The sequence below is a fragment of the Macaca fascicularis genome, chromosome 10 (genome assembly GCF_037993035.2).
Source record: "Macaca fascicularis isolate 582-1 chromosome 10, T2T-MFA8v1.1".
NCBI lineage: Eukaryota > Metazoa > Chordata > Mammalia > Primates > Cercopithecidae > Macaca > Macaca fascicularis.
The window spans coordinates 76,889,804-76,915,429 of record NC_088384.1 but is presented as its reverse complement, the minus strand read 5'-3'; the positions used below and the strand labels follow the sequence as shown (position 1 = coordinate 76,915,429).

General features: G+C 39.8%; 1 protein-coding gene across 6 annotated transcripts in view; it reads left to right on the top strand.

Annotated features, from left to right (window-relative positions):
• The window catches only part of SLX4IP (SLX4 interacting protein), a 204,223-nt gene that overhangs the window by 7,693 nt on the left and 170,904 nt on the right, over nt 1-25,626 (top strand). For all 6 annotated transcript variants that reach the window (XR_012419160.1, XM_074004774.1, XM_074004772.1 and 3 more), the window contains exon 2: nt 16,908-16,963. Coding sequence is in view for 5 of the 6 variants with exons in the window: in XM_074004774.1 (XP_073860875.1) it covers nt 16,937-16,963 (27 nt within the window). In the remaining variant the exon portion in view is untranslated. The remainder of the gene's footprint in view (nt 1-16,907; nt 16,964-25,626) is intronic.

The window sequence follows — 25,626 nt, the reverse complement described above, 5'->3', positions numbered from 1 at the left end:
AAGAATTTTATGCACCGAAAACATCATCTTTGTGGTATAAACTTCAACCATACCTCTAATCTGTTGCCCATTATTTTCAGTATGAAACACTAAGATCTTCTGGGTATGTGTTTATATGAATTACAGCTCTCAGCTTTGGCTGTATGATATATATAACTGAAGTGTTATTTATTTGGTGAAATAGGTCCAGAGTGCTTGACCTCTTTTTTGGAATGCTTACTGTGGAATTTGGAATTTGGGGACAGTAAAGATACATTGGATAAATAGGTATAAATCTAAAACAAAAACAAAAAAAAACCACAGTCTGATTTAGTAACATCAGTGGGCCCAAGTCAGCAAAGTTTTAATGTATGACTGTACCACACCCCAAGTATTAAAGAGGAGATGAATGGACCCTGTCCTTGGGAATCTTATAGTCAGGGAGAGGACCAGATTTAGGTGTAATTCAGTGGGCTAGGCATGAGAGTAGAGGTGGTTCAAATGTGTCCCAGAGAAGGAGCAATTCACTTGGTTCATAGAAGGCTCCAAGGTGGCATCCGAGTTGGGTCTCAGAGGATAACTCAACTTGCCTTAGGAGAGGACATTCCAAGTGCAGCATGCATGGGTGAAGGCAGAGAGAAATGGAGTTGCCTGTTCAAGGACACGTGCCAGGAGTTGGTTATGTGGTGGCATTACAGGTGTGAAGTTGCCTGTGCCATAAGATGGAGGTTTGGACAGGGACACTGATATGGTTTGGATTTGTGTTCCTGACCAAATCTCATGTTGAACTGTAACCGCCAGTGTTGGAGGAGGGGCCTGGTTGAAGGTGATTGTATCATGGGGGCAGATTTCCCACTTGCTGTTCTCAGGATAGTGAGTTCTCTCGAGCTCTGGTTGTTTAAAAGTGTGTAGTACCTCTCTCTTTGCTCTCTTCATCCTGCTCCAGTCATGTAGGACATGCCTGCCTCCTTTTGCCTTCCACCATGATTGTAAGTCTCCTGAGGCCTTCCCAGCCATGCTTCCTGTAGGGTCTGCAGAACTGCAAGCCAATTAAACTTCTTTTCTTTATAAAATACCCAGTCTCAGGTAGTTCTTTATAGCATTGCAAGAACAGACTAACACAAGCACCGATAAAAGGACTTGTGATGCTGTGGGAAATCCCAGTGAAGAGTTTTGAATAGGGGACTCATGCTCAGACAACTCTAATGTTGGGTTTGGGGTTGGGGAAGTACAAGGATAGAGATTAGAGGTACTTTAAGAGGCCATAGTTGTCGGGGGTGTCCTCAGGATAACCCTTTCTTTGGCGTCTGGACCTCCTGGCATCACCATGTGTTTTAGTCTGCCTGTGCTGCTGTGACAAAATACCTTAGACTGAGTAATGTATAAACAATAGGAATTTATTGCTCACAGTTCTGGAGAATGGGACGTTCAAGATCCCAGCAGATTCACTGTCTGGTGAGGGCTTTCTTTCTTTCTTTCTTTTTTTTTGAGATGGAGTCTCGCTCTGTCACCCATGCTGGATTGCAATGGCGTGATCTTGGCTCACTGCAACCTCCGCCTCCCAGGTTCAAGCGATTCTTCTGCCTCAGCCTCCTGAGTAGCTGGGATTACAGCTACTTTTTGTATTTTTAGTAGAGATGGGGTTTCACCATGTTGGTCAGGCTGGTCTCGAACCCTTGACTTCATGATCCGCCCACCTTGGCCTCCCGAAGTGTTGGGATTACAGGTGTGAGCCACCGCGCCCGGCCTGGGCTTGCTTTCTACTTCAAAGATGACACCTACTTGCTGTACACTCACATAAGGTAGGGAGGCTGGGGAGCTTGTTTGAGCCTTTTTTTAAATAAGGGCACTGGTCCCATTCGTGAGGATGGAGCCCTCATTACTTACCACTTTCCAAAGTCCCCACCGTTAATACTATTACATTGGGCACTGGGTTCCAACATGTGAATTTGGGGGGATACCAACATGTAGACCATAGCACCGTGTTGTGATTTGATTTTTCCTTCTCATGGGAGGCGGACGGGCCCATCCACGACTGTCATCTGTTCCATCCCAGGTAACAGGCTGTGTGCATGTAGTAAGGGAAGAGAACATGTGTTCGCCACAGATTCTCGGGCAATTGGTTCTTCTGTGATAAGATATCACAACTAATTGGGTTTTGTAAAAGAATAGTGAGGGACATGCCCCTCAGCTCCCAGAGGATATGAAAGTCTCATGGTTGGATGTTGCACAGTGGTTGTCAAGGCCTGAATAACGGAAGGGATGAGAAGATTTTCCTTCCACCCCCTACTGCCTTGCCAGACGTGCGGAGACTTCGTTGGGAGGCAGGGGCACCTTACTCTGGGCATCACCTCTGCCCATTTTTCTGTTGGATTGTTTTTTCTTTTTCCTTTTTTTTTTTAGATGGAGTTTCGTGCTTGTGGCCCAGGCTGGAGTACAATGGCGCGATCCTGGCTCACCTCAACCTCCACCTCCTGGGTTCAAGCGATTCTCCTGTCTCAGCCTCCCGAGTAGCTGGGATTACAGGCAAGTGCCACCACGCCCGGCTAATTTTTTTGTGTTTTTAATAGAGACAGGGTTTCTCCATGTTAGTCAGGCTGGTCTCGAACTCCCGACCTCAGGTGATCCACCCACCTCAGCCTCCCAGAGTGTTGGGATTACAGGCGTGAGCCACTGAGCCCAACCTGGATTGCTTTTTCTTGCATACTTATGTTTTGCTGGTTACATGTTTTACAAATATTTTCTCCCAGTTTATGATGCCTCTCCCCCCATTTCTTTATGGTATGTTTTGATGAAGAGATGTTTTAATTTTTTTAAGCTTTTATTTTGAAATAATTATAGATTCATAGGCAGTTACAAAAAAAGGTCCAGGGAGGTCCTGAAAACTGTCATTCAGTTTCCCCCAGTGGTAACATATTGCATAACTGTAGTACAAATATGAAAACTAGAAAATTGACACTGGTTTAATCACTGTAATTTATTAGAGTTAAGCAGTTACACATGCATTTCTTTGGATTTGTACAATTTTATTACATGTGTATGTTCATGTCACCAATTTCACAATCGAGATAGAGAAATGTTCCATGGTTCCATTGCCACAGGTTCCCTCCTACTACCTCTTTGTAGCTACACACTCCTCTCCCATCCATAACCCTCTGGCAACCACTCATCTCTTCCCCACTTCTATAATTTTATCTCATAAATATTATGTAAATGGAATCATCAATATGCAACCTTTTGAGATTGCCTTTTTTTTTTTTCCAAGACAGAGTCTTGCTCTGTTGCCCAGGCTGGAGTGCAATGGCGCAATCTTGGCTGACTGCAAACTCTGCCTCCTGGGTTCAAGCAATTCTCCTGCCTCAGCCTCCCAAGTAGCTGGCATTACAAGTGTGCGCTAAGATGCCTGGCTAATTTTATTTTTAGTAGAGGTGGGGTTTCACCATGTTGGCCATGCTGGTCTAAAACTCCTGACCTCGTGATCCACCCACCTCGGCTTCCCAGAGTGCTGGGATTACAGGTGTGAGCCACCATGCCTGGCCGACGAGACTGCCCTTTTTTTTTTGAGACAGAGTCTTACTCTGTCACCCAGGCTGGAGTGCAGTGGCGTGATCTCAGCTCACTGCAACCTCTGCCTCCCGAGTTCAAGCAGTTCTCTTGCCTCAGCCTCCCGAGTAGCTGGGACTACAGGCATGTGCCACCACGCCCAGCTAATTTTTTGTATTTTTAGTAGAAACAGATTTCACTGTGTTAGCCAGGCTGGTCTTGAACTCCTGACCTCAGGTGATCTGCCCGCCTCGGCTTCCCAAAGTGCTGGGATTACAGGCATGAGCCACCAGGCCTGGCTGAGATTGCCTTTTTTTTTTTTTTTTTTAACTCAGCCTGTTTCCTTAAAATCCATCCAAGTTGCATGTATCAGTAGTTTATTCCCTCTGCCTGAGTAATATGCCAGGGGATAAATGTACTGTAGTTTAACTGTTCACACATTGAAGGATGTCAGGGTTGTTTCCAGTTTGTGGCTGTTAAGAATAAAGTTACTATGATGGCCGGGTGTGGTGGCTCACGTCTGTAATCTCAACACTTTGGGAGGCCGAGGTGGGTGGATCGCGAGGTCAGGAGTTCAAGCCCAGCCTGGCCAAGATGGTGAAACTCTATGAAAAATACAAAAATTAGCCACGCGCAGTGGCAGGCGCCTGTAATCCCCGCTACTCGGGAGACTGAGGCAAGAGAATCGCTTGAACTTGGGAGGGCGGAGGTTGCAGTGAGCAGAGATCAGGCCACTGCACTCCAGCCTGGGCAGCAGAGTAAGACTCTGTCTCAAAAAATAAAAAAAATAAAAAATAAAGTTACTATGAACATTTCTCTGCACCCTCACCAGCATTTGGTGTTATTATTTTTTATTTGCCTTTCTGGTAGGTGTGTAGTGATATCTTGTTGTGGTTTTATTTTGCATTTTCCCATGGCTAATGTTGTTGAATATCTTTTCATATGCTTTTTTACCATCTGTATATCTTTCTTGGTGAGATATCTGTCATTTGCCCATTTTCTGATTGGACTGTTGCTTTTTACTATTGAATTTTGAGACTTCTTTACATATTCTAGATAGAAATCCTTTGTTGGATATGGATTGCAAATATTTTCTCCCAGTTTTAGAAAAGTTTTAATTTTAATATGGCCAAAGCTGTCATTCTTTTTCTTTATGGTTTATATTTTCTCTGTCTAGTTAAAAAACTCCTTTATGATTTTGAGTTCATAAAAATATCCTCTGAAAGGTTTTAGTTTCGCACATTTGAGTTTTTAACCCATCTGTAATTGATTTTTGAGTCTTGTATGAGATAGGGTTCAATTTAATTTTTTCTCAAATAGATATGAGCAATTGTTTGACCACAGTTTATTGAATGAGTCATCTCTTCATTTCCCACTAATTCACAGTGCTGCTGCCAGCATGCATCAGTTTCATAAATGCATGCATTGGTTTCTGGTGTGTGGAGTCTGCCCCTTCTGCCTGTTTGTCTGCCCGTTTGCCAGTACATTAGTTTTTATACCTTGCATTGTAGTAGTTTTGGTAAGACAAACCCCATCTTTTGTTTTTGTTTTTATTTATTTTCTAGAAGTGCCTTGATCTTTTTTACTCTTTCTCAGTTTCCCCGTTCAAGTTTGTAGTTGGAGTTGCATTAAATTAGTAGATCAGTTTGAGGATGTCTTGAATATATACTTTCATTTTATTCCTAGATACTTTTTATTTGTGGATGCTAGTTTAAGTGATATTTTAAATTCTACATTTTTTACTTTTTTCAAAGAAGCTGTTTCTACTGATTCATCATTAAGCATTTTGTTACATTTTTGTAGGTGCTTTTTCTAGATTAAGAAAGTCCTTTGTATTCATAGATTTCTAATGTTATCTTTTTATTTTTTTTCTGCTTCTACTGAAATGATTATGTGCCTTTTTTCTTCTTCAGTTTTTGTTTTTTGAGACAGGGTCTCTCTCTGTCACCCAGGCTGGAGTGCAGTGGCATAAACATGGCTCATTGCAGCCTTGAACTCCTGGGCTTAAGTGATCCTCCTGCCTCAGTCTCCCATGTAGCTGGAACCACAGGCTAATTTTTTGATTTTTTTTGTAGAGACAAGGTCTCGCTTTGTTGCCTAGGCTGGTCTCAAACTCCTGGGCTCAAGTAGTCCTCCTGCCTTGGCTTCCCAAAGTCCTGGGATTACAGGTGTGAGCCACTGAACCCGGCCTCTACTTCAGTTTTTTAATGTGATGATTTCTCTGGTGTTTAGCAAACCTTGCACTCCTCAGATATCTCAGTTGGTTCTGATGTTTGTTTGTTTTCAAGTAGGTTTGCTAGATTAAAATTGCTTTTAGATTATTGCTTCTATGTTCACCCATAGAATTGTCTGATTTTTCATTCTTTTACTGCTCTTGTCTGGTTTTGCTATCAGCGCTCCATAAAATGAGTGGTGGGATGATTTCCTTCTTACTCGTTTCTCTGGAAGAGTTTGTATACTGGCATTATTTGTACCCTGAACTGTTGATTTTTGGATTCTAGAGGTTTAAAAATGGAATAGACTATAGAGGTCAACCTTTCCAACTCCACTGTTTTTTTCTGAGGTGGGAAGAATTAAATGCTGAGGCATAAATCCAAGGGACACTTTGCACTGTACCATGACCCAGTGAGTTCATCATTATAGAAACCCTAATCCTGAAGTAGAGGTAATAGTCATTTTATTATGTAAAACAGATGGCTCAAAGCCTTTGCACCAAAGTTCATGCAAATCCATGTAAGAGTGGCTTGAAAAACATCACATTAGCCTCAGTCTCATAGTTTTCTAGGCCCATCTGATTAAGATTAAGAATGGAGTTAAGAAGGTCGGGCGTGGTGGCTCAGGCCTGTAACCCCAGGACTTTGGGAGGCCGAGACGGGTGGATCACGAGGTCAGGAGATCGAGACCATGCCGGTTAACACGGTGAAACCCCGTCTCTACTAAAAATATAAAAAAATTAGCCAGGCATGGTGTTGGGCGCCTGTAGTCCCAGCTACTCGGGAGGCTGAGGCAGGAGAATGGCGTGAACCCGGCAGGCGGAGCTTGCAGTGAGCCGACATCCGGCCACTGCACTCCAGCCTGGGCGAAAGAGAGAGACTCTGTCTCAAAAAAAAAAAAAAAAAAAAGAATGGAGTTAAGAAAGGGACTCAGGCCGGGTGCGGTGGCTCAAGCCTGTAATCCCAGCACTTTGGGAGGCCGAGACGGGCGGATCACGAGGTCAGGAGATGGAGACCATCCTGGCTAACACGATGAAACCCCGTCTCTACTAACAAATACAAAAAACTAGCCGGGTGAGGTGTTGGGCGCCTGTAGTCCCAGCTACTCGGGAGGCTGAGGCAGGAGAATGGCGCAAACCCGGGAGGCGGAGCTTGCAGTGAGCCGACATCTGGCCACTGCACTCCAGCCTGGGCGACAGAGCGACACTCCGTCTCAAAAAAAAAAAAAAAGAAAGGGACTCAGGCACTCTTACAGCTTTGGGATCACCTGCGAGAGCAGGCAGACAACCCTGCTGGCCTACTATTGCTTTGTGTAGGAGCTGGCAGCTCACAGGGCAGTGATATGTTTATTGCCCAGTGTGATTATAATTTTGATTGGAAATATCAAATATTCAATATATGGTATTTTTATGAACATTAATAAAGATTCAGTATATTTCTGGAAAATTTCCCTAAAAACAGAAAAAAAAAAATAAAAAGGTAAAAAGGTTATATGTATAAGTGACTCAGCTCCAATTATCTGGAACATTTTTTTCACCCGGCAGGCTTTTCGTGAGTACCCTCTAGTGCTAGGCATTGCTCTGAGGGCTGCTCACATATGAGAGTGTACTCCTGCCACCATGGATAAGTATGATTTTACCATATTTGGGACTTTAGCAGATTGGCTTAGTTTGTTTCAGATTTCACCATTTAATTCATCCCCAGCACAAGCCTAGTGCTGTCATAAACCAAAGAAAAGAGGATTTCTTGATTTGAAATGACTTTAGCAAATATGCAAGCTCAAGGTGTATGCACCTGACTGTCCAGATGTGTTATGGGCTTTATCCTGGCAGAATTCATTTATTTATATTTTGTGTATGAAGGGTGCCATCTTATGTAGCATAGTGATAAACGAGTTCAAACTACATTTTCTTTAACAATAGAGTTTCTTTCTTTCTTTGGTTAACAAGAGAGAACCACTACACATGTAGGTTTATTTGAGGTCATACTCTGTGTTGGGAACTTGGACCTTGGTGTGAGGCAGAGGGAGGAAGGTCACACCTACCCTGACAGCCCAATGAGTCACTGACCTTGGCAATTCTACAGGTGACAGATGGTGCTAGTTTGCTCTCAGTGGACCTAACAAGACTCTATCTAGTGCCTGGTTAGGCCATCAGCTGTGAGATCCAGGCCTGGTCCCATAAGTTCTCATTAGGGGAATAGATGGTAAGGCTGGAAGTAGAGGGTCTGTAAGATCTATTTTAGCCCTAAAATTGTGATTTTTTGAATTTCCAAACATTGTGGAAACAAGTGAAAAAGTCACATACCTTGAGGCAGAGTGTGTTATGATACTAAAAACAGACTAAAATATTCAGAATATAGATTTCATTTTCCCAGGTATCCTGTTTTATATTGTCAGACCATATTATTTTATATAAAAAAAATGCTTTTCAGTTCCAGATCCCTAGAGATCATTTTTTTGATATTGGACTTTGATGATACTCTTTGAAAAATTCAGCATCTACAACACAAATGTAGCTGTTCTTGTTTTATTGATAAATGTAAAAAAAAAAAAAACCCACAAAACAAAAACCTTATTGTGAGTTGAAAATGTGAAAATGTAACTGTATTAGTCATTTTAGCCATTACAGTAACCTCACTGTAATATGGCTCATTCATGATCTATCCAATAGCAGATATGATGTGAAAGCCTTGCCTTGGCCTTCCACTTGGTTTGTCTGTCCTTCAGGAAAAGAAGTATGTATGGGAAAATCAGTGTGTAAAAAATAATTGGATCACACATGTTTTACCTGTGGTGGTTACGTATTGACAAAACTGACCCCCTTTTCCTGGTTCCATGTCTAGCTGATCCACTTGAGTATTCTTTTTAAGTACTCTCATCTAGGGACTTCCTTAATTCTTAGCAAGGTTATGCAAGCCTGATTTAATGTATTTAAGGTGACTGATTTTATGTTTATTAGACAAAAATAATATAATTTTAAAAATCCATGTAAAGTTTTCAGGATAACCTTTATATATATTGTTTTTAAACATGTGCCTGATTTCCCAGGAACTTACTTTTTTTCCACTTACACTGTGTCTAAATGGGCTTGCTAAGATAAACATCATTAAATATTTTTCTAAGTCATGTGCATTATGTTATTTAGAGAATGAAAATGAATACTTAAAATGACTTACGGTTTGGATAAAGATATTTTTTGTCCATTTAAAAAATTAGGATCTCATCACATAGGAGACAAAAATTAAAAAAATAAAAATTAAAATCAAAGGGTACCAAATTTTTTTTAAAAAATCACCATTGACTAAGTAATAATAATTATGAATACCCATCGAAGGAAGGCCTAGTGGTTTTTTTTTTGTTTTTTTTTGTTGTTGTTGTTTTTCCTGGGATTACAGGCATGAGCCATCACGCCCGGCCGGCCTAGTGTTTTTATGTGTCAGTTTATTTAGTCTTTTCAATAATTTTGAGTTAGGTATTATTACTCTTATTTCAGAGATAAAAATCCCAACACTTTGGGAGGCCGAGACAGGCGGATCACGGGGTCAGGAGATCGGGACCATCCTGGCTAACACGGTGAAATCCCGTCTCTACTAAAAATACAAAAGAAATTAGCTGGGTGTGGTGGCGGGCGCCTGTAATCCCGGCTACTCGGGAGGCTGAGGCAGGAGAATGGGGTGAACCCGAGAGGCAGAGCTTGCAGTGAGCCGAGATCGCGCCGCTGCACTCCAGCCTGGCCAACAGAGCAATACTCCGTCTCAAATAAATAAATAAATAAATAAATAAATAAATAAATAAAGCCTGGGCGACAGAGCAATACTCCGTCTCAAATAAATAAATAAATAGATAGATAGATAGATAGATGAATAAAAAATTCAGGATACAGAAATAAGTGCCCTTCTTTTTTATTTATTTATTTATTTTTTGAGACGGAGTATTACTCTGTCACCCAGGCTGGAGTGCAGTGGCACAATCTTGGCTCACTGCAACTTCCGCCTCCCGGGTCCAAGCGATTCTCCTGCCTCAGCCTTCCGAGTAGCTGGGACTACAGGCGCACACCACCATGCCTGCCTAACTTTTGCATTTTTAGTAGAGACGGGGTTTCACCATTTTGGCCAGGCTGGTCTCCAACTCTGACCTCCAGTGATCCACCTGCCTTGGCCTCCCAAAGTGTTGGGATTACAGGTGTGAACCACACTGTGCCCGGCCGTGTTTTTCTTGTTTTAAAAAAGGCTCTCGAACTGTGCTGTCCATAATGGTGGCTCCCTACGAGTGTCTATTGAGCACCTGACACATGACCAGTCCAAATTGAGATGTCCTAGAAATATAACCAATTTCAAAGTCTTGGTTAAAACAACAAGCATGTAAACATTTTTGTATAGCTCACATGTTGAAATGCTAACATGTTGACTATATTGGGTTAAACAAAATAGATTGGCCGGGCACGGTGACTCACGACTGTAATCCCAGCACTTTGGGAGGCTGAGGTGGGCGAATCATGAGGTCAGGAGTTCGAGACCAGCCTGGCCAACATGGTGAAACCCCGTCTCTACTAAAAATACAAAAAATTAGTTGGGCTTAGTGACGGGCGCCTGTAATCCCAGCTACTCGGGAGGCTGAGGCAGGGGAATCACTTGAACCCAGGAGGTGGAGGTTGCAGTGAGCCAAGATTGCACCTCTCACTCCATTCCTGGTGACAGAGTGAGATTCCGTCTCAAAAACATAAAATAAAATAAAATGAAATAGATTATTCAACTTAACTTCACCTGTTTCTGTTTACTTTTTAAAAATGCAACTAATAGAAAACTTAAGATTACATTTGTGGCTTGCATTATATTTCTATTGGAAGAGCTGCTGTAACAATTTCAACGGGCAAATAGTTCCATGCTCAAGGCTTGTGAATGATGGTGTCCTCCTCAACCCCTTTCCTCCATCCTTGTGGGCTCTCTTCACCTCGTTCTTCAGTTTGGGGCAGAGTTTAGTACTTAAGAATCGGATACAGGCAGGGCGTGGTGGCTCCCACGTATAATCCCAGCACTTTGGGAGGCTGAGGCTGTTGGATTGCTTGAGCTCAGGAGATGAAAACCAGCCTGGGCAAGATGGTGAAGCCCCATCTCTATAAAAAATATAAAAATAGGCCAGGTGCGGTGGCTCACGCCTGTAATCCCAGCACTGTGGGAGGCCAAAGTGGGCGGATCACCAGAGGTCAGGAATTCAAGACCAGCCTGACCAATATGATGAAACTCTGTCTCTACTAAAAATACAAAATTTAGCTGGGCGTGGTGGCATGCGCCTGTAATCCCAGCTACTCGGGAAGCTGAGACAGGAGAATTGCTTAACCCAGGAGACAGAGGTTGCAGTGAGCCGAGATCGCGCCATTGCACTCCAGCCTGGGCAACAAGAGCGAAACTCTGTCTCAAAACAAAAAAATAAATAAATATGTATGTATATGTAAATTAGCTGGGTTTGGTGGCATGAACCTGTGATCGCAGCTACTTAGGAGGCTGAGGCAGGAGGATCGCTTGAGTCCACCAGGCGGAGGTTGCTGTGAGCCTCGATTGAGCCACTGCACTTCAGCCTGGTTGACAAAGTGAGACTCTATCTCAGAAATAAAAAATAAATAAATAAACTTTAAAAAAGTTTATTAAAAAACAAAGAATTGGATCCAGATCACTAAATTACTGTCTGTATTTTTGCTTTAATATAGCCATTGTGGTTATTATTATTTTCACTGGTCTGCTTTGTTTCTGAAACACTCCATCACCATTAGAGATCTTTTGCTCTGTTTAACCTCTGTACCCTCACCATATTTATGCACACACATTCCCTATTTTTCTAATATCATCATAAGCATAACATTGTTTAGCTCAACATTCAATGTTTGCTATTATGACTATAAATGCTAGTCATAACTCAGCTGTGTATTAAGCACTCTTTATTTACTGCAGTTTTTGTTTATGGTGGAATCAGTAATTGCCTTGTTATTCTTCTGCTGTTTAGCTTTCCATGTACCTGCCCTAATTCAATCTCATATTCTTCACCAGTTGTCTAAAACTCATCCGTGTGTGCGTGTGTCCGCAGATCTTCCTGGACGTGCCTCTCCCCTGCAGCCTGCTCTGGTCCGCACCTGCGCTTCCCCTGTGGTCTACCCACGGCTCTCATGGAGGCCTCCTTTCACCAGATCCTCAGCTTTCCTCTGCCTTTCTCCTGTCTCACCCTTCCTGTTTCCTCTTTCTTGCTTAATTTCCTCATTTTGGTGAAGCACATCTTTAGTAGCTTCCTGAGAAAAAATACATGAAACAGTTTTATAAGAACTTGCATATCTAATAATTTTTTTTCTCCCCTGAAGTTTAAATCCAGTTTGAGGTTGGAAACAATTTTCTTCAGAATTTTGAAGATATTTCTCTATATCTTTGGGCAGTTTGGAACCAATTCTGACTCCTGATCCTTTGTGTTCTCCACCTCCTACTACCCCCCACACACACTTAAAAGAAAATTTTTTTATTCCCAATACCTAAAATTTCGCTGTGATAGATGCTCTAATATGGGTCAGTCTCCATAATCATTTTCATGTGTTTGACCTCCTATATTGGTCTTTTAATTTTAATTTATTTTCTCTTTCCTTTTTTTTTTTTATTTTTGGCTGAAGTTTCTGAGAGATTTCATCATGTTATCTTTCAACCATTCTATTAAGTTTTAAAAATTCAACTATCATTGTTTTAGTTTGTTGTCTTCTGATAGTCTCTTTTGTTGTTGTTGTTTTTTTTTTTTTTTTGCTTTATGGCTGCAGTATCTGCAACCTCCCTAATGATAATTTTTAAAAAATGTTTTCTTCTCTCTCCATACTTTGTTTCAGCCAAGTAGGTTTTTTTTCTCTGTTTGTTTTTCTTTCATAATATAATCTTGCTTTAGGTGGCAGGTGGTTCCTGCTTGTTGACTTATATTTGAGAGTGGGACATTAAAAGAGAACTAGAATCTCTGCATATGGGTGTGGGGCTTATGGATCTGGACTTCACTTAAGAGCCATCTGTTTAGGCTGTTTCCTTGGGGAACCCCTATGTCAGTATTTTTAGACGCTGTCTTTTAGGTTAGTCCAATTCTCTGAATAGGGAGGTTTTAGTCTGCCTTCTGGAGAGTGTGGGCAGGGTAGAGAGGCATGCAGGCAGAGGAAGGTCTCCATTTGTATTCCCTAATTTCTCTTTGTTCAGAAGATTCCACCTTCTACTGTGCCTAGTGTTTTCCAGACTAGAGATCCTCTGTCTTACCCTCTCCAGAAAATACTCCGGTTTTGTGCCAGGGTGAGAAAAAGTGGTTGCCTGGCTGAGCACAGTAAAGGGGAATATTTACCTTTTTATTGCCAAATAATATTCTATTGTATGATATATCACATTTTGTTTATCTGTTCATTAGTGGATGGACATTTGGGTTGTTTCCATTTTTCGACAATTTTTTTTTTTTTTTTGAGACGGAGTCTTGCTCTGTCGCCCAGGCTGGAGTGCAGTGGCACTATCTCGGCTCACTGCAAGCTCCGCCTCCCGGGTTCACGCCATTCTCCTGCCTCAGCCTCCCGAGTAGCTGGGACTACAGGCGCCCGCCACTGCGCCCGGCTAATTTTTTTCTATTTTTAGTAGAGACGGGGTTTCGTCTCGATCTCCTGACCTTGTGATCCGCCCGCCTCGGCCTCCCAAAGTGCTGGGATTACAGGCGTGAGCCACCGCGCCCGGCTTTTCGACAATTATTAGTAGTGCTTCTGTGAGCATTCCTGTATAATTATTTTGTATGGAGTTGTTTTTTTTCTTGGTTATATCCCTAGGAATGGAAATGCTGGGTCATGTGGCAACTCTTTAAATTTTGAAACGCTATCAAACTATTGTGCAAAGTGGCTACAGTTTACATTCCTATCATCAATGTGTGAGAGTTCCAGTTTATTCACATCCTTGCCAACATCTGTTATTATTTGTCATTTTGATTTTAGCTATTTATCTTAATGGGTATAAAGTAATATCTCATTGTGGTTTTGATTTGCATTTATTTGATGGCTAATGATGTTAAGCATCTTTTCATGTGCTTAATGGGTCATTTGTAGATCTTCTTTGAAGGAATTCAAATTCTTTGCTTATTTTTAAATTGAGTTATTTTTCCTCTTATTGAGTTGAGTTCTTTATATATTCTGGACATGAGTCCTTCATCAGATGTTTGCAGACTTTTTTTCTGTTCTGTGTATTATCTTTTTACTTTCTTGGTTTGAAGTATAAAAGTTTTTAATTTTGATAAAATCTAACTTACTAATTGCTTTTGTCACTTCTGTTTTGGTATCATATCTAAGAAACTGTTGCCCAATGAAAGGTCACCAAAATTTATGCCTATGTTTTTTTCCTAAGATTTTTATAGTTTTAGCTCTTATATTTAGGTCTTTGATCCATTTTGAATTAACTTTTTGTACATAGTGTGATGTAGCAGTCCAACTTTATTATTTGGCATATGGATACCCAGTTGTCCTTGAACCATTTGTTGAAACAAGTTATCTCATTACCCTTGTTGAAAATCAATTGAACATGAATTAAGGCTCTATTTCTATCAGTTTTATTCCAATTGACCTGTATGTCTTTTATTTATTTTTTTGAGACAGAGTCTCAATCTGTCCCCCAGGCTGGAGTGCAGTGGCATGATCTTGCCACACTGCAACCTCTGCCTCCTGCTTTCAACTGATTCTCGTGCTTCAGCCTCCCAAGTAGTTGGAATTACAGGTGTGCACCACCATGCCTGGCTGATTTTTTGTATTTTTAGTAGAGACAGGGTTTCACCATGTTGGTCAGGGTTGTCTCGAACTCCTGGCCTTGAATGATCTGCTCGCCTTAGCCTCCCAAAGTGCTGGGATTACAGGTGTGAGCCACCGTGCCTGGCCTATATGTCTGTTCTTGTGCTAGTGTAGGTTGAGCATCCCTAATATGAAAATCCAAAATATGAAATCCTGGAAAGTCTGAAACTCTCTGAATGCCAACATGATGCCACAAGTACAAAATTCCACACCTGACTTCACATGACAGTCTGTAGTCAAAATGCAGTCAAAACTTTGTTTCATGCACAAAATCATAAAAATATATAAAATTCAGGCTATCTGTATAAGGTATATATGAAACATAAGTGAATTTTGTATTTAGATTTGTATCTCATCCCCAGGATATCTCATCATGTATATGTAAATATTCCAAATCTAAAAAAAATCCTGTGTCTGAAACACTTCTGGTCCTAAGCATTTCTGTAAGGGATGTTCAGCCTGTACCATACTGTTCTGATTGTTGTGATGTTGTAGTAAGCTTTTATTTATTTATTTTTTCAGACGGAGTCTTGCTCTGTCACCCAGCCTGGAGTGCAGTGGCATGATTTTGGCTCATTACAACCTTCACCTCTCGGGTTCAAGTGATTCTCCTGCCTCAGCCTCTCAAGTAACTGGGATTACAGGCTCATGCCACCACACCCAGCTAATTTTTGTATTTTTAGTAGAGATGGGGTTTCCCCATGTTGGCTAGGCTGATCTCGAACTCCTGACCTCGTGATCCGCCTTCCTCGGCCTCCCAAAGTGCTGGGATTAACAGGCATGAGCCACTGCGTCCAACCATAGTAAGCTTTTAAATTGAGAAGCCTGAGTTCTCCAATTTCATTCTTCTTTTTCAGTATTGTTTTTGTTACTCCAGAGCTCTTGCAATTTTATATACATTTTGGAATAAACTTGTTAATTTCTGTAAAGAAGTCAGCTAGGATTTTGATAGGGATTGCATTGAATCTGAGAACATTTTGGGAATATTGCTATATTAACAGCATTAAGTCTTACAATTCATGAACATGGGTTATCTTTCCACTTAAGTCTTTAATTTCTTTCAATTATATTTTATTACTTCTGGTGTACAAATCTTGTACTTTTGTTATACTTATTCTTAAGTATTCTTTTTCATGTTATTATGAATGGAATTTTTCTTTAAATTTTATTTTAGGACTATCTATTGTTGGTATGTAGAAATATAGTAGATTTAAAATATCATATATCCTACAACCTTGCTGAACTTATTAATTCTAGTAGTTTTTTGATGATTTCTTAGGGTTTTCTATATATGAGAACATGTTGTTCATGAATAGACAGTTTATCTCTTTCTTCCTAATCTGGATGCTTTTTATTTTTTTTTTGTTGCCTAATTGCCTTAGTTAGAACCTTTAGTACAATGATGAAAAGAAGTGGCAAGAGCAGACATTTCTTGTAAAGATGTGTCTCTTATCTTAAGGGAGAAAACATTTAGTCTTCATCATTAAGTATGATTTTAGCACTTGGTTTTTCCTAAATATCTTTTATCAGGTTGAGATAGTCCCTTCTATTCCTATTGTGTTGGCCTTTTTTTTTTTTTTAAATTAAAAAAGTGTTTTGGATTTTTTTTTTTTTGTATTTGGGATGATTATGTGCATTTTTTTTCTGTTATTAATAGAGTGTCTTATATTGATTAATTTTCAGATCTTAAACTATCCTTGCATTCTTGGAATACATCCAACTTGATCATGGTGTATAATCTTTTTTACATGTTGCTGTGTTTGATTTTCTAGTATTTTGTTGAGAATTTTTGGGTCTTTCTTCATAAGGGACATTGATGTGTGGTTTTCTTGTGATGTCTCTCTCTGGTATTGGTATCAGGATGACACTGGCTTCAGAATTATTTGAGAAATTTTCTTATGCTACTGTTTTTTTAAAAAGAGTTTATGAGGGATTGGTTTAAATTATTCTTTACAGATTTGGTAGAATATAGCAGGGAAGCCATCTGAGCCTGTGCTTTTCTCCCTTTTTTTTTTTTTTTTTTTTTTTTTTAAATTTTTGTAGAGATAAGGTCTTGCTATGTTGCCTAGTTTGGTCTCCAACTCTTGAGCTCAAGTGATCCTCCCACTTTGGCCTCCTGAAATGCTGGGATTATAGGTGTGAGCCACCATGCCTGGCCAGGGCCTCTCCTTTTCTTTGCAAGCAGTGCTTAAATTACTAATTTAATATAGTATTTTGGTTAAGGGAATTATAAGTGAACATTCATCTCAAAATAACCCATTGATATTTTACTATTTAGCCAATCTTTTTCCTGTATAATATCCAAATAAAAAGAAATTTTAATATATCTAATTATAACTTTTTTTTTTTCTTAAAGGTTTGTAGTTACTGTGGAGTCAGTAAGCCATGGCATCTAAGAAATTTGCTGTTAAAGTAAGTAATGTTTAATAGCTTTTTAAAAAGTGTCTAATCACTGTCTAATATAACTGAGTTCTATGTTAATTGAAAATTGAAGTTCCTAACTTTCTACTTTTTACACTTGGGACTCTGCAAAAAAGTTTTTCAACTTTTAAGTTCTGGGGCACATGTGCAGGATGTGCAGGTTTGTTACATAGGTAAACATGTGCCACAGTGGTTTGTTGCACAGATCATCCCATGACATAGGTATTAAACCCAGTGGCCATTAGCTATTCTTCCTGATGTTCTCCCTCCCCCTGCCCCACCAACAAGTCCCAGTGTGTACTATTTCCCCCCATGTGTCTATGTGTACTCATTCAGCTCCCACTTATAAGTGAGACTGTGAGGTATTTGGTTTTCTGTTCTTGCATTAGTTTGTTGAGGATAATGCCTTCCAGCTCCATTCACGTCCCTGCAAAGGACATCATTTTGTTCCTTTTTATGGCTGCATAGTATTCCATGGTGTATATGTACCACATTTTCTTTATCTGTTTTTTCACTGATGGGCATTTAGGTTGATTCCCTGTCTTTGCTATTGTGAATAGTGTTGCAATGAACATACGCATGCATGTTTCTTTATAATAGAATGATTTATATCTTGGGGGGTATATACCTGGCAATGGGATTGTTGGGTCAAATGGCATTTCTGCCTCTAGATATTTGGGGAATTGCCTCACTGTCTTCCATAATAGTTTAACTAATTTACACTCCCACCAACAGTGTAAAAATATTCCTTTTTCTCCACAGCCTCATCAGGATCTGTTGTTTCCTGAGTTTTTAATAATCGCCATTCTGACTGGCGTGAGATGGTATTGTGTTGTTTTTGATTTGCATTTCTTTAATGATCAGTGATATTGAGCTTTTTTTTCATATATTTGCTGGCTACATGAATGTCCTCTTTTCAGAAGAGTCTGTTTACATCCTTTGCCCACTTTTTAATGGGGTCGTTTGTTTTTTTTCTTGTAAGTTTGTTTAAGTTCCTCTGGATATTAGACCTTTGTCAAATGGATAGCTTGCAAGTATTTTCTCCCATTCTGTAGGTTGTCTGTTCACTCTGATGATAGTTTATTTTGCTGTACAGAAGCTCTTTAGTTTAATTTGATCCTATTTGTCAATTTTTGCTTTTGTTGCAGTTGCTTTTGGTGTTTTGGGGACTCTAGGCAGATTGAAAATTTATATTTTGAGAACGAGATGGGGGAGAAAATGTTCATATGGTTATGAGGCGTTCCTTGCTTCGTCTTTTAAAGATGCTTTTTGGTCATCCCTTGGTCTTTACTGTTAAAAATTATTATTCATATTCCAGGTCCATGGCATGATTTCTCATTATGTCAAAGCAGATAAAAGGTAATCAAAAGAAGGAATCAGCAAATTCTCTACCTGGGTCAATGCCAGGAGAGTTCTCTTACTTGGTTGCCCTCTTTCATTTTCCTCTTATAAATGTCCCTTCTTTGTTCCTTGATGGCTGGGGTTGAGACCTTCTCAGGTGTGGATAGATGGGAGGCTGCTGTGTGAGGGATAGTGGGAAGGGAGAAGAGAAGAACTAATAGTGAGTACAAGATCTTGCAGATGCTTTCATATATGTTGTTGTTTCTTTAGGACATTTTCTGTATGCTAGTGTTACCATAAGTGCAAGTTCAAAACATCAGAATATAAATTACAATAGCTAGTTGGCCAGATTAGATACTATTTAATGTTATAGCTCTGTCTTATTTTTAACCAAGTCAGTGCTTATTTAGATTTGCTAACATATTTATAAATTTCATTGCTTTCAGTTATTTCTTGTATCCATATATATTCTTAGTATTTCTTCCTGTGAAGGCATATAAGTGATGAACTTTAACTATTTGTGTGTCTAAAAATATATTTTGGTCTTACCTTAGAAAGATATTTAGTTGGTTTTAGTTGGGCGCGGTGGCTCAAGCCTGTAATCCCAGCACTTTGGGAGGCCGAGACGGGGGGATCGCGAGGTCAGGAGATCGAGACCATCCTGGCTAACACGGTGAAACCCCGTCTCTACTAAAAAATACAAAAAAACTAGCCGGGCGTGGTGGCGGGCGCCTGTAGTCCCAGCTACTCGGGAGGCTGAGGCAGGAGAATGACGTAAACCCCGGAGGCGGAGCTTGCAGTGAGCTGAGATCAGGCCACTGCGCTCCAGCCTGGGCGCAGAGCGAGACTCCGTCTCAAAAAAAAAGAAGGAAAGGAAAGAAAGATATTTAGTTGGTTTTCGAATGCTAGGTTGAGCATTATTTTCCAACAACACTTTAAAGATACTTTTTAATTGTCTTCTGGCATCTTTTATTACTACTGAGAAATGTTTTCATTATCTATTGATGCTTAAAATCCACCTTAAAACTTATTGGCTTGAAACACCAACCATTTTATGATCTCTCCTGATTCTGTAGGTTGCTTAGCATCAATTGAGTAATTTTTCCTTTTGACGTTGGTTGGGGCTGCAGTTCTACTTAGGGCCTCACTTAGGTGGAACATGAAAGATGGCATACTCAGTGGCAGTTAATGCTGGCTTTGGTTGGAATCTCTGCTGGATCTATTAATTGTTGTTCTTCAGTTCTCATCCATGTGCCTATTCTGTGTGGCTTGGGCATCTAACCCGGTGACTGAGTTTTGAGGGGTGGCATCTTAGGACAAGACTTGCACAATGAAAGAAGTATGATTTGTCAGTGCTTTGAAGGCCTAGATGCAGACATCTCAGATGCCACTTCTGTGGCCTTCTGTTGATCAGAGCATTCACAGGGCCAGCCTAGAGTCAGGGGAACCTGCACTCTTAACTTGAGAAGCAGCATTTTCTCACAGGGATCAGGAGAATTGTTGGGGTGTGTCTATGGAGACTACTCACCTCAGAAGTTCACTGTTTGGCCTGATTTGATTCCTTTCTTGGTTATCTGTCATTCTTCTCTGGTTGCTCTTAAGATTTATTTTTGTCTTTGCTCTTCTATAGTTTCACTATGAAATCTCTAGTTATAGTTTTGCTTTTATTAATCTGGCTTGGGATGCAATGTATGTCTTCAATTTGAAGACTCAAGTCATCAGTTTTGGAAAATTCTTGACCATTTTCTCTGCCTCTCCTAATTCTCTCTGTTCTCTTCTTATAGAGAACTTTTATTTGAAGTTTGTTGGATAGTCTCATATGACTGTTCATTATATGCTGGAGGAGTGAGATTAATTTTATCCAGGACTGAGCCCCGGTAGTCTGTCTGCTCAGAAAAGGGCTGGGCCTCTTGCAAAGCTCCCTTTGAAACTGGCTATGGCCAAGTAGGGCAGACCGTCCTGGTCAACCATGAAGCTTGGACCTGAGGCGCCTAATTATGCCAGAGATGGGTCAGTTCCATACACATGGAAGTGGCATATTCTGCTACCATATTATCCCATCTTATAGTGATACCTGTAAGGCTTGGAACAAAGCTTCCAGATCATGGTAGGCAGAGGAGTTGCCTCAACAGTGAGTGTCAGGCTGGCAGAATAGGGATAGGGACAGGGTTCTGACACATCATATTGAGGGTTCTGTACATCACTTTGTAGTTGTATTTCTGCCTCTGACAGTCTAGGGACTGGTGCTTCTCCATGTACCTTACTTAAAAGCTCCATGACTCAAGCATGGGGATCCCTTTTTAAATATCTGACAGCGAGTTTTGCCAGATTTCTGTGCTCTGCTCCAGGGTATCATGGGCAGCAGGAGACCTGCACACCTGCTACTGATATTTTCAGACATGCTTTCTCCCCAGAGAACACTGCTCCTGAAGTCTTGTGTGAGTGCTGTGTGGCCAGTGGCCAATTGCCCTTCACTGTTTTTCTTTTCCTTATTGCATTGAGAGTGCTTTTTTTCCCCCCTCTGAAACAGGATCTCACTCAGTTACCCAGGCTGGAGTGCAGTGGTGTGAATATGGCTCACTTCAGCCTTGACCTCCTGGGCTTAAGCAGTCCTCCTGCCTCAGCCTCCTGAGTCGCTGGGACCACAGGCATGTACTACCACTCCCAGCTAATTTTTTTTATTTTTAAGTTTTTGTAGAGATGGAGTCTTGCTATGTTGCCCAGCCTGATCTCAAACTCCTGGGCTCAAGTGATCCTTCTGCCTTGACCTCCCAAAATGTTGGGATTACAGGCATGAGCCGCTGTGCCTGGTCCAGAGTGCTTTTTGATCAGACCTCTTTCACTTCACTAAAATCTGCTTATCTGTATTTAATCTTCTCTTTAACTTGTTCACTTTTAGTGACTGTATTTTTTTATTTAAGAAGTTATATTTGTTTATATTTTAAAAATTCAAATTCTACCAGCACTTATTCTATATACTTTCCCTAGTTTTAAAAATTTATTTCAATTTTCTCCTTTTATCTTAATAATTTTAAAATAACTTATAGTCTCTTAGATTAGAACAATCTAATAAAATAAATAAAATCTAATCTATTTCACTATTATTTATTAAGTGTGGAATAAATTGGTTGTTGAGATTGCTGGATTGTTAATGTGTGTAAGTTTTGATTGTGCTTCATTTTCAGTGACATCCTACACACACACACACACGTGGAAAGACTTATGAATCCTGCAGAGTACTTGAACAGTTTTAAGTTTACTTCTGCTAGAGCCATTAACATTTCAGTCATTTTGGACCAGATTTTATACTAATTTCATGGCTCGAGATTCTACCACCTTGTTGGTAGTATAACTTTAGAACTTACAACAGAGTCTGGCACAAGCTTGATGTTTTTTTGTAATTTGCAAACAGTTTCTCACTTCCTTGCTGTTCTCCATTCCCCTCCTGGCATTCCAAGGTCCTGAGTGAATAGCAAGTTTCCATGTTGCTTTCCTTGGTCAATAAGGAGAGATTTTTTTAGTTGCATTTTCATGAAAGTCGTAATTTCTCAAGGGAATTAAGTAAAAACCTCTATTGAATAGCTCCTTCTCCAAAAATTTATAGTTTTAGTTATGGACAAACTAGCCCATATAAACCAGAAAGTATTATATGAGGATATATACATTGCATGTTTATATATGTGTCAAATATTGTATTATATGCTAATGGGATACAGAAGTATAAATTGAAATTCCTCACAACTTGTGGCTTAACTAACTGTAATGAGTTCATTCTCCACTCTCCTTTATCTTTTATACCTCTAGGGCATTATGATACCAGCAGCTCTCAGCCTTCCTGGCTCTTATATCCTGCTTCCAAATATTCTGACAGCCAGGCTTGAACCTTCCAAAGGGATGATTATTGATTAGTACTGTTAGGGGCTTACTAATTTTATTAGTCTTCTCAGAGAACCCAGTTCTGGCTTTGAATTCTTTTATCCTGTAGTATGTTTGGTATTTTATTTTATTATTTCCTTACTTCTTTCTTTATTATTTCCTTCTAATTTCTTCGGGTAAATTTACTCTTTTCTAGCTTCTTAAGGTGGAAGGTTAAATTTTTGGTGTAGAGCCTTCTTTTCTGATACATGTACTTAAAGTTATAAATTTCTCTTTAAGCATTTCCTACTTTAATTGTATCCTTCATGTTTTGATAGGGATGCAGTTAAAGTAGGGATTTTGTTATAACTCAAGTCAAATAATTTCCAGTGTTCATTGTGATTTTGTTTTTGATCCATTGGCTATTTAAATGCATATTGTTTAGTTTCTAAGTATTTGCAAATTTTCTAATAATCATTTTGTTATTAATGTTTAGCACAGCACCTCTGTCTGTTCTGGTAAATGTTACATAAGCACTTGAAAATGTGATGGTTGTCATGTGCAGTGAACTAAGTATAGTCACTTGGGTCTGGTTTGTTAATTGTATGTATTTACTAATATTTTTGTTAACTTGTTTTATCTGTTGAGAGAGGTGCATTAAAACCTTCAACTGTGATTTTAAATTTATATATTTCTCCTTTTAGTTTTGATTTTTGCTTTGTATATTTTGAGACTATGTTAGCAGGTGTGTGTGGATTTATAACTGTTATATCTATTGAAGTAAGTCCTTAATCACTGTGAAATGTCTCTTTTTATCTCTAGTCATACTTCTTAACCTAAAGCCTGCTTATCTGATGAATAGCATAGCCTATATATCCCCCCACCAAACAGATGGGTTCCTACTGGATTCCCAAAGCCCATCAGTCAATAAGGGAAATAAAAATTTCCAATAACCATTCATTTTCTTTTTAAATTATGAATGGACAGAAGAGCATTCGTGCAGATTTAAGAAGAACACAGAGTATGAGAATTAGAAAATATAGTGAATGAACAAACTCTAAAGAGCAGAGAGGTGCTAGGGAGCCAGAGAAGACTTTAACTGCACTATAATTTGCTTCCTTAGAGCGAAGAAGGAAGCTATTACATATAACCACAAAACAAGGTTAGGATGTTACAAACTAGGGAAATTCCCAAGAACAAGAAACAGCTCTTATAAATTAAAAGCATAATATAAATAAAAATATGATAAAGTATGGGGCAAACACCAAGGAACACTGCCCAGAAAGTAGAACAAGAAAATAATAGATTAAAAAAAAAATTGAAGAGAGAACCACAAGAAAATTAGAGTTTCAGTCTTGATATGAAAAATTGGAATTCTAAAAGAAAAACAAATCGTTGAGAAAAAATTATGAAAGAAACAATACAATACAATTTACTGGAAGTGGAGGATACAAAGTTCCTGTTTGAAAGAGCTGTGAGCGAATACACAATAAAGTCAGTGAAAAAGAGTTGTGCTAAGGCATATCATCCTAAAATTTCAGAACACTGGGAATTTAGAGAAGAACTTAAGAAACAAACAGATCACATACAGAGGATCAAGAATCAGAACACCCTTCTCAATAGCAATAACTAGGAGACAGTAGAACAATATGTTTAATATTTTAGGAAAAATGGTTTCCAACCAAGAATTCCCTTTACAGCCCAACGTTCAGTCACATGGTGGAATAGAGACATTTTTAGGATGCAGAGTATAGAAAACACTTCCCTTCTGATGTGCACACTGTTTTAGAAAGGATGTCATCTTCCAAAATAGGGGAATAAACAGCGAAAGAATCAGATATAGGATCCAGGAAATAGGGAACCAGACAGGTGAGGGCCTAACCAAATTCCTTGATGATTACTGTGTATTTTGCCTAGAAAATGTAAGGGTGGAAGGGGCGGGATCCTTTCCTCCCCATCATGAAGGGTCACAGCCAGCACTCCTGTAACAAAAGACTAAGTTAACTAAGGAAAGCATAACAAATTTATTATGTTCACGCAAGTGCATGGAAGTCATACAAAATATAAACACTCAAAAGCTGGACGTGATGGCATATGCCTGTAGTCCCAGCCATTTGGGGAGGCTGAGGCAGAAGATTTGCTTGAGCACAGGAGTTTGAGTTCAGCCTGGGCAACATAGAGAGACCCTGGCTTTAAAAACAACAGCAGCAGCAAGAAACGAAAACCCAAAGGGCCAGATGGTTGACCTCTCACTGGGGAGAGGGAACTGGGAGATATAGGGGTAACTGATTTTTAGGGGAAATGAATGGACCTGAGAAACAGAAATTAACTTGTAGATGATTTTCTTTAGAATTTGAATGAGCCAAGAAGCAGATAATATCTAGTTGAAATGCCTGTCCACTGTGTGTTTGTATTCTTTAGTCTTCTTTTCTGCTATAGATAATTTCAGGGAAGATATGGAAGGCAATTGTGTTCCTCTTTGGGTATCCAGTTTCTAGGAAGATAATGGAGCTTCAGCGAACAGCCTCATCTTGTGCTTTGGGAGAGACAATGGATTGAGGGGAGGAGGGGAGGAGGTCAGAGAGACCTTGCTGCTGCTTTTTTAGTTTAGCATGTCAAAGAGTTATATTTCTGAGTATTGGTTTCTGAACTGCAACCAGTCCTATTGGAAGAAGACAGAGGGTTCCATGAAAGATGTCTCCAATAAAAAATGAAATGAATAAAATACTTCATGTATTTAAATGCATTGAGAAGAAATTTTTTTAGGCCTATCAGGTAGCATGGGAATGATTTAGTCATAAGAATATAGAAAACTAAACAAAAGAAAAATGATGCAACCCTCAGCTCTCAGTAAACAAAAGATTGTGCAAGATAGGAAATTAAGCATAGTATACTACATGGCTCAGCTTTTTGTTCTTCTTGTTGTAGAGATGGGGTCTTGCCCTGTTGCTCAGGCTGGAATGCAGTGGCACAGTCATAACTCACTGCAGCGTTGAACTCCCAGGCTCAAGTGACCCTCCTGCATGGTTCAGCTTTGAACAGAGGTTACATTTCATAATATTGTGAACTCTAAGTTTTGGAAGGCCGGGGAAGGAAACATGTGGAAGGGCAGTTATAAGGATTAAGTCCTCATTTCACACATAAAGTATATAAAACTGAAGTAATAAGACATTCGTAGGATAAACATAGTGTTTAGAAATATGTTGGCAAATTACCAGATCAAAAAGCTAAGTTTCAGTGTGGTTGCCCTTGGTGAGCGAGAGTTGGAGTGAGAGAGGGAGCTGGATGAGGCAGAAGAGGCCATTTTGTTTGTTTGTTTGTTTGTTTGAAAGATGGGGTCTACTTATGCTGCCCAGTCTGATCTTGAACTACTGGGCTCAAGCAGTCCTCCTGCCTCAGCCTCCTGAGTAGCTGGGACTACAGATGTGCACCACTACACCCAGCTTGAGACCTCACTT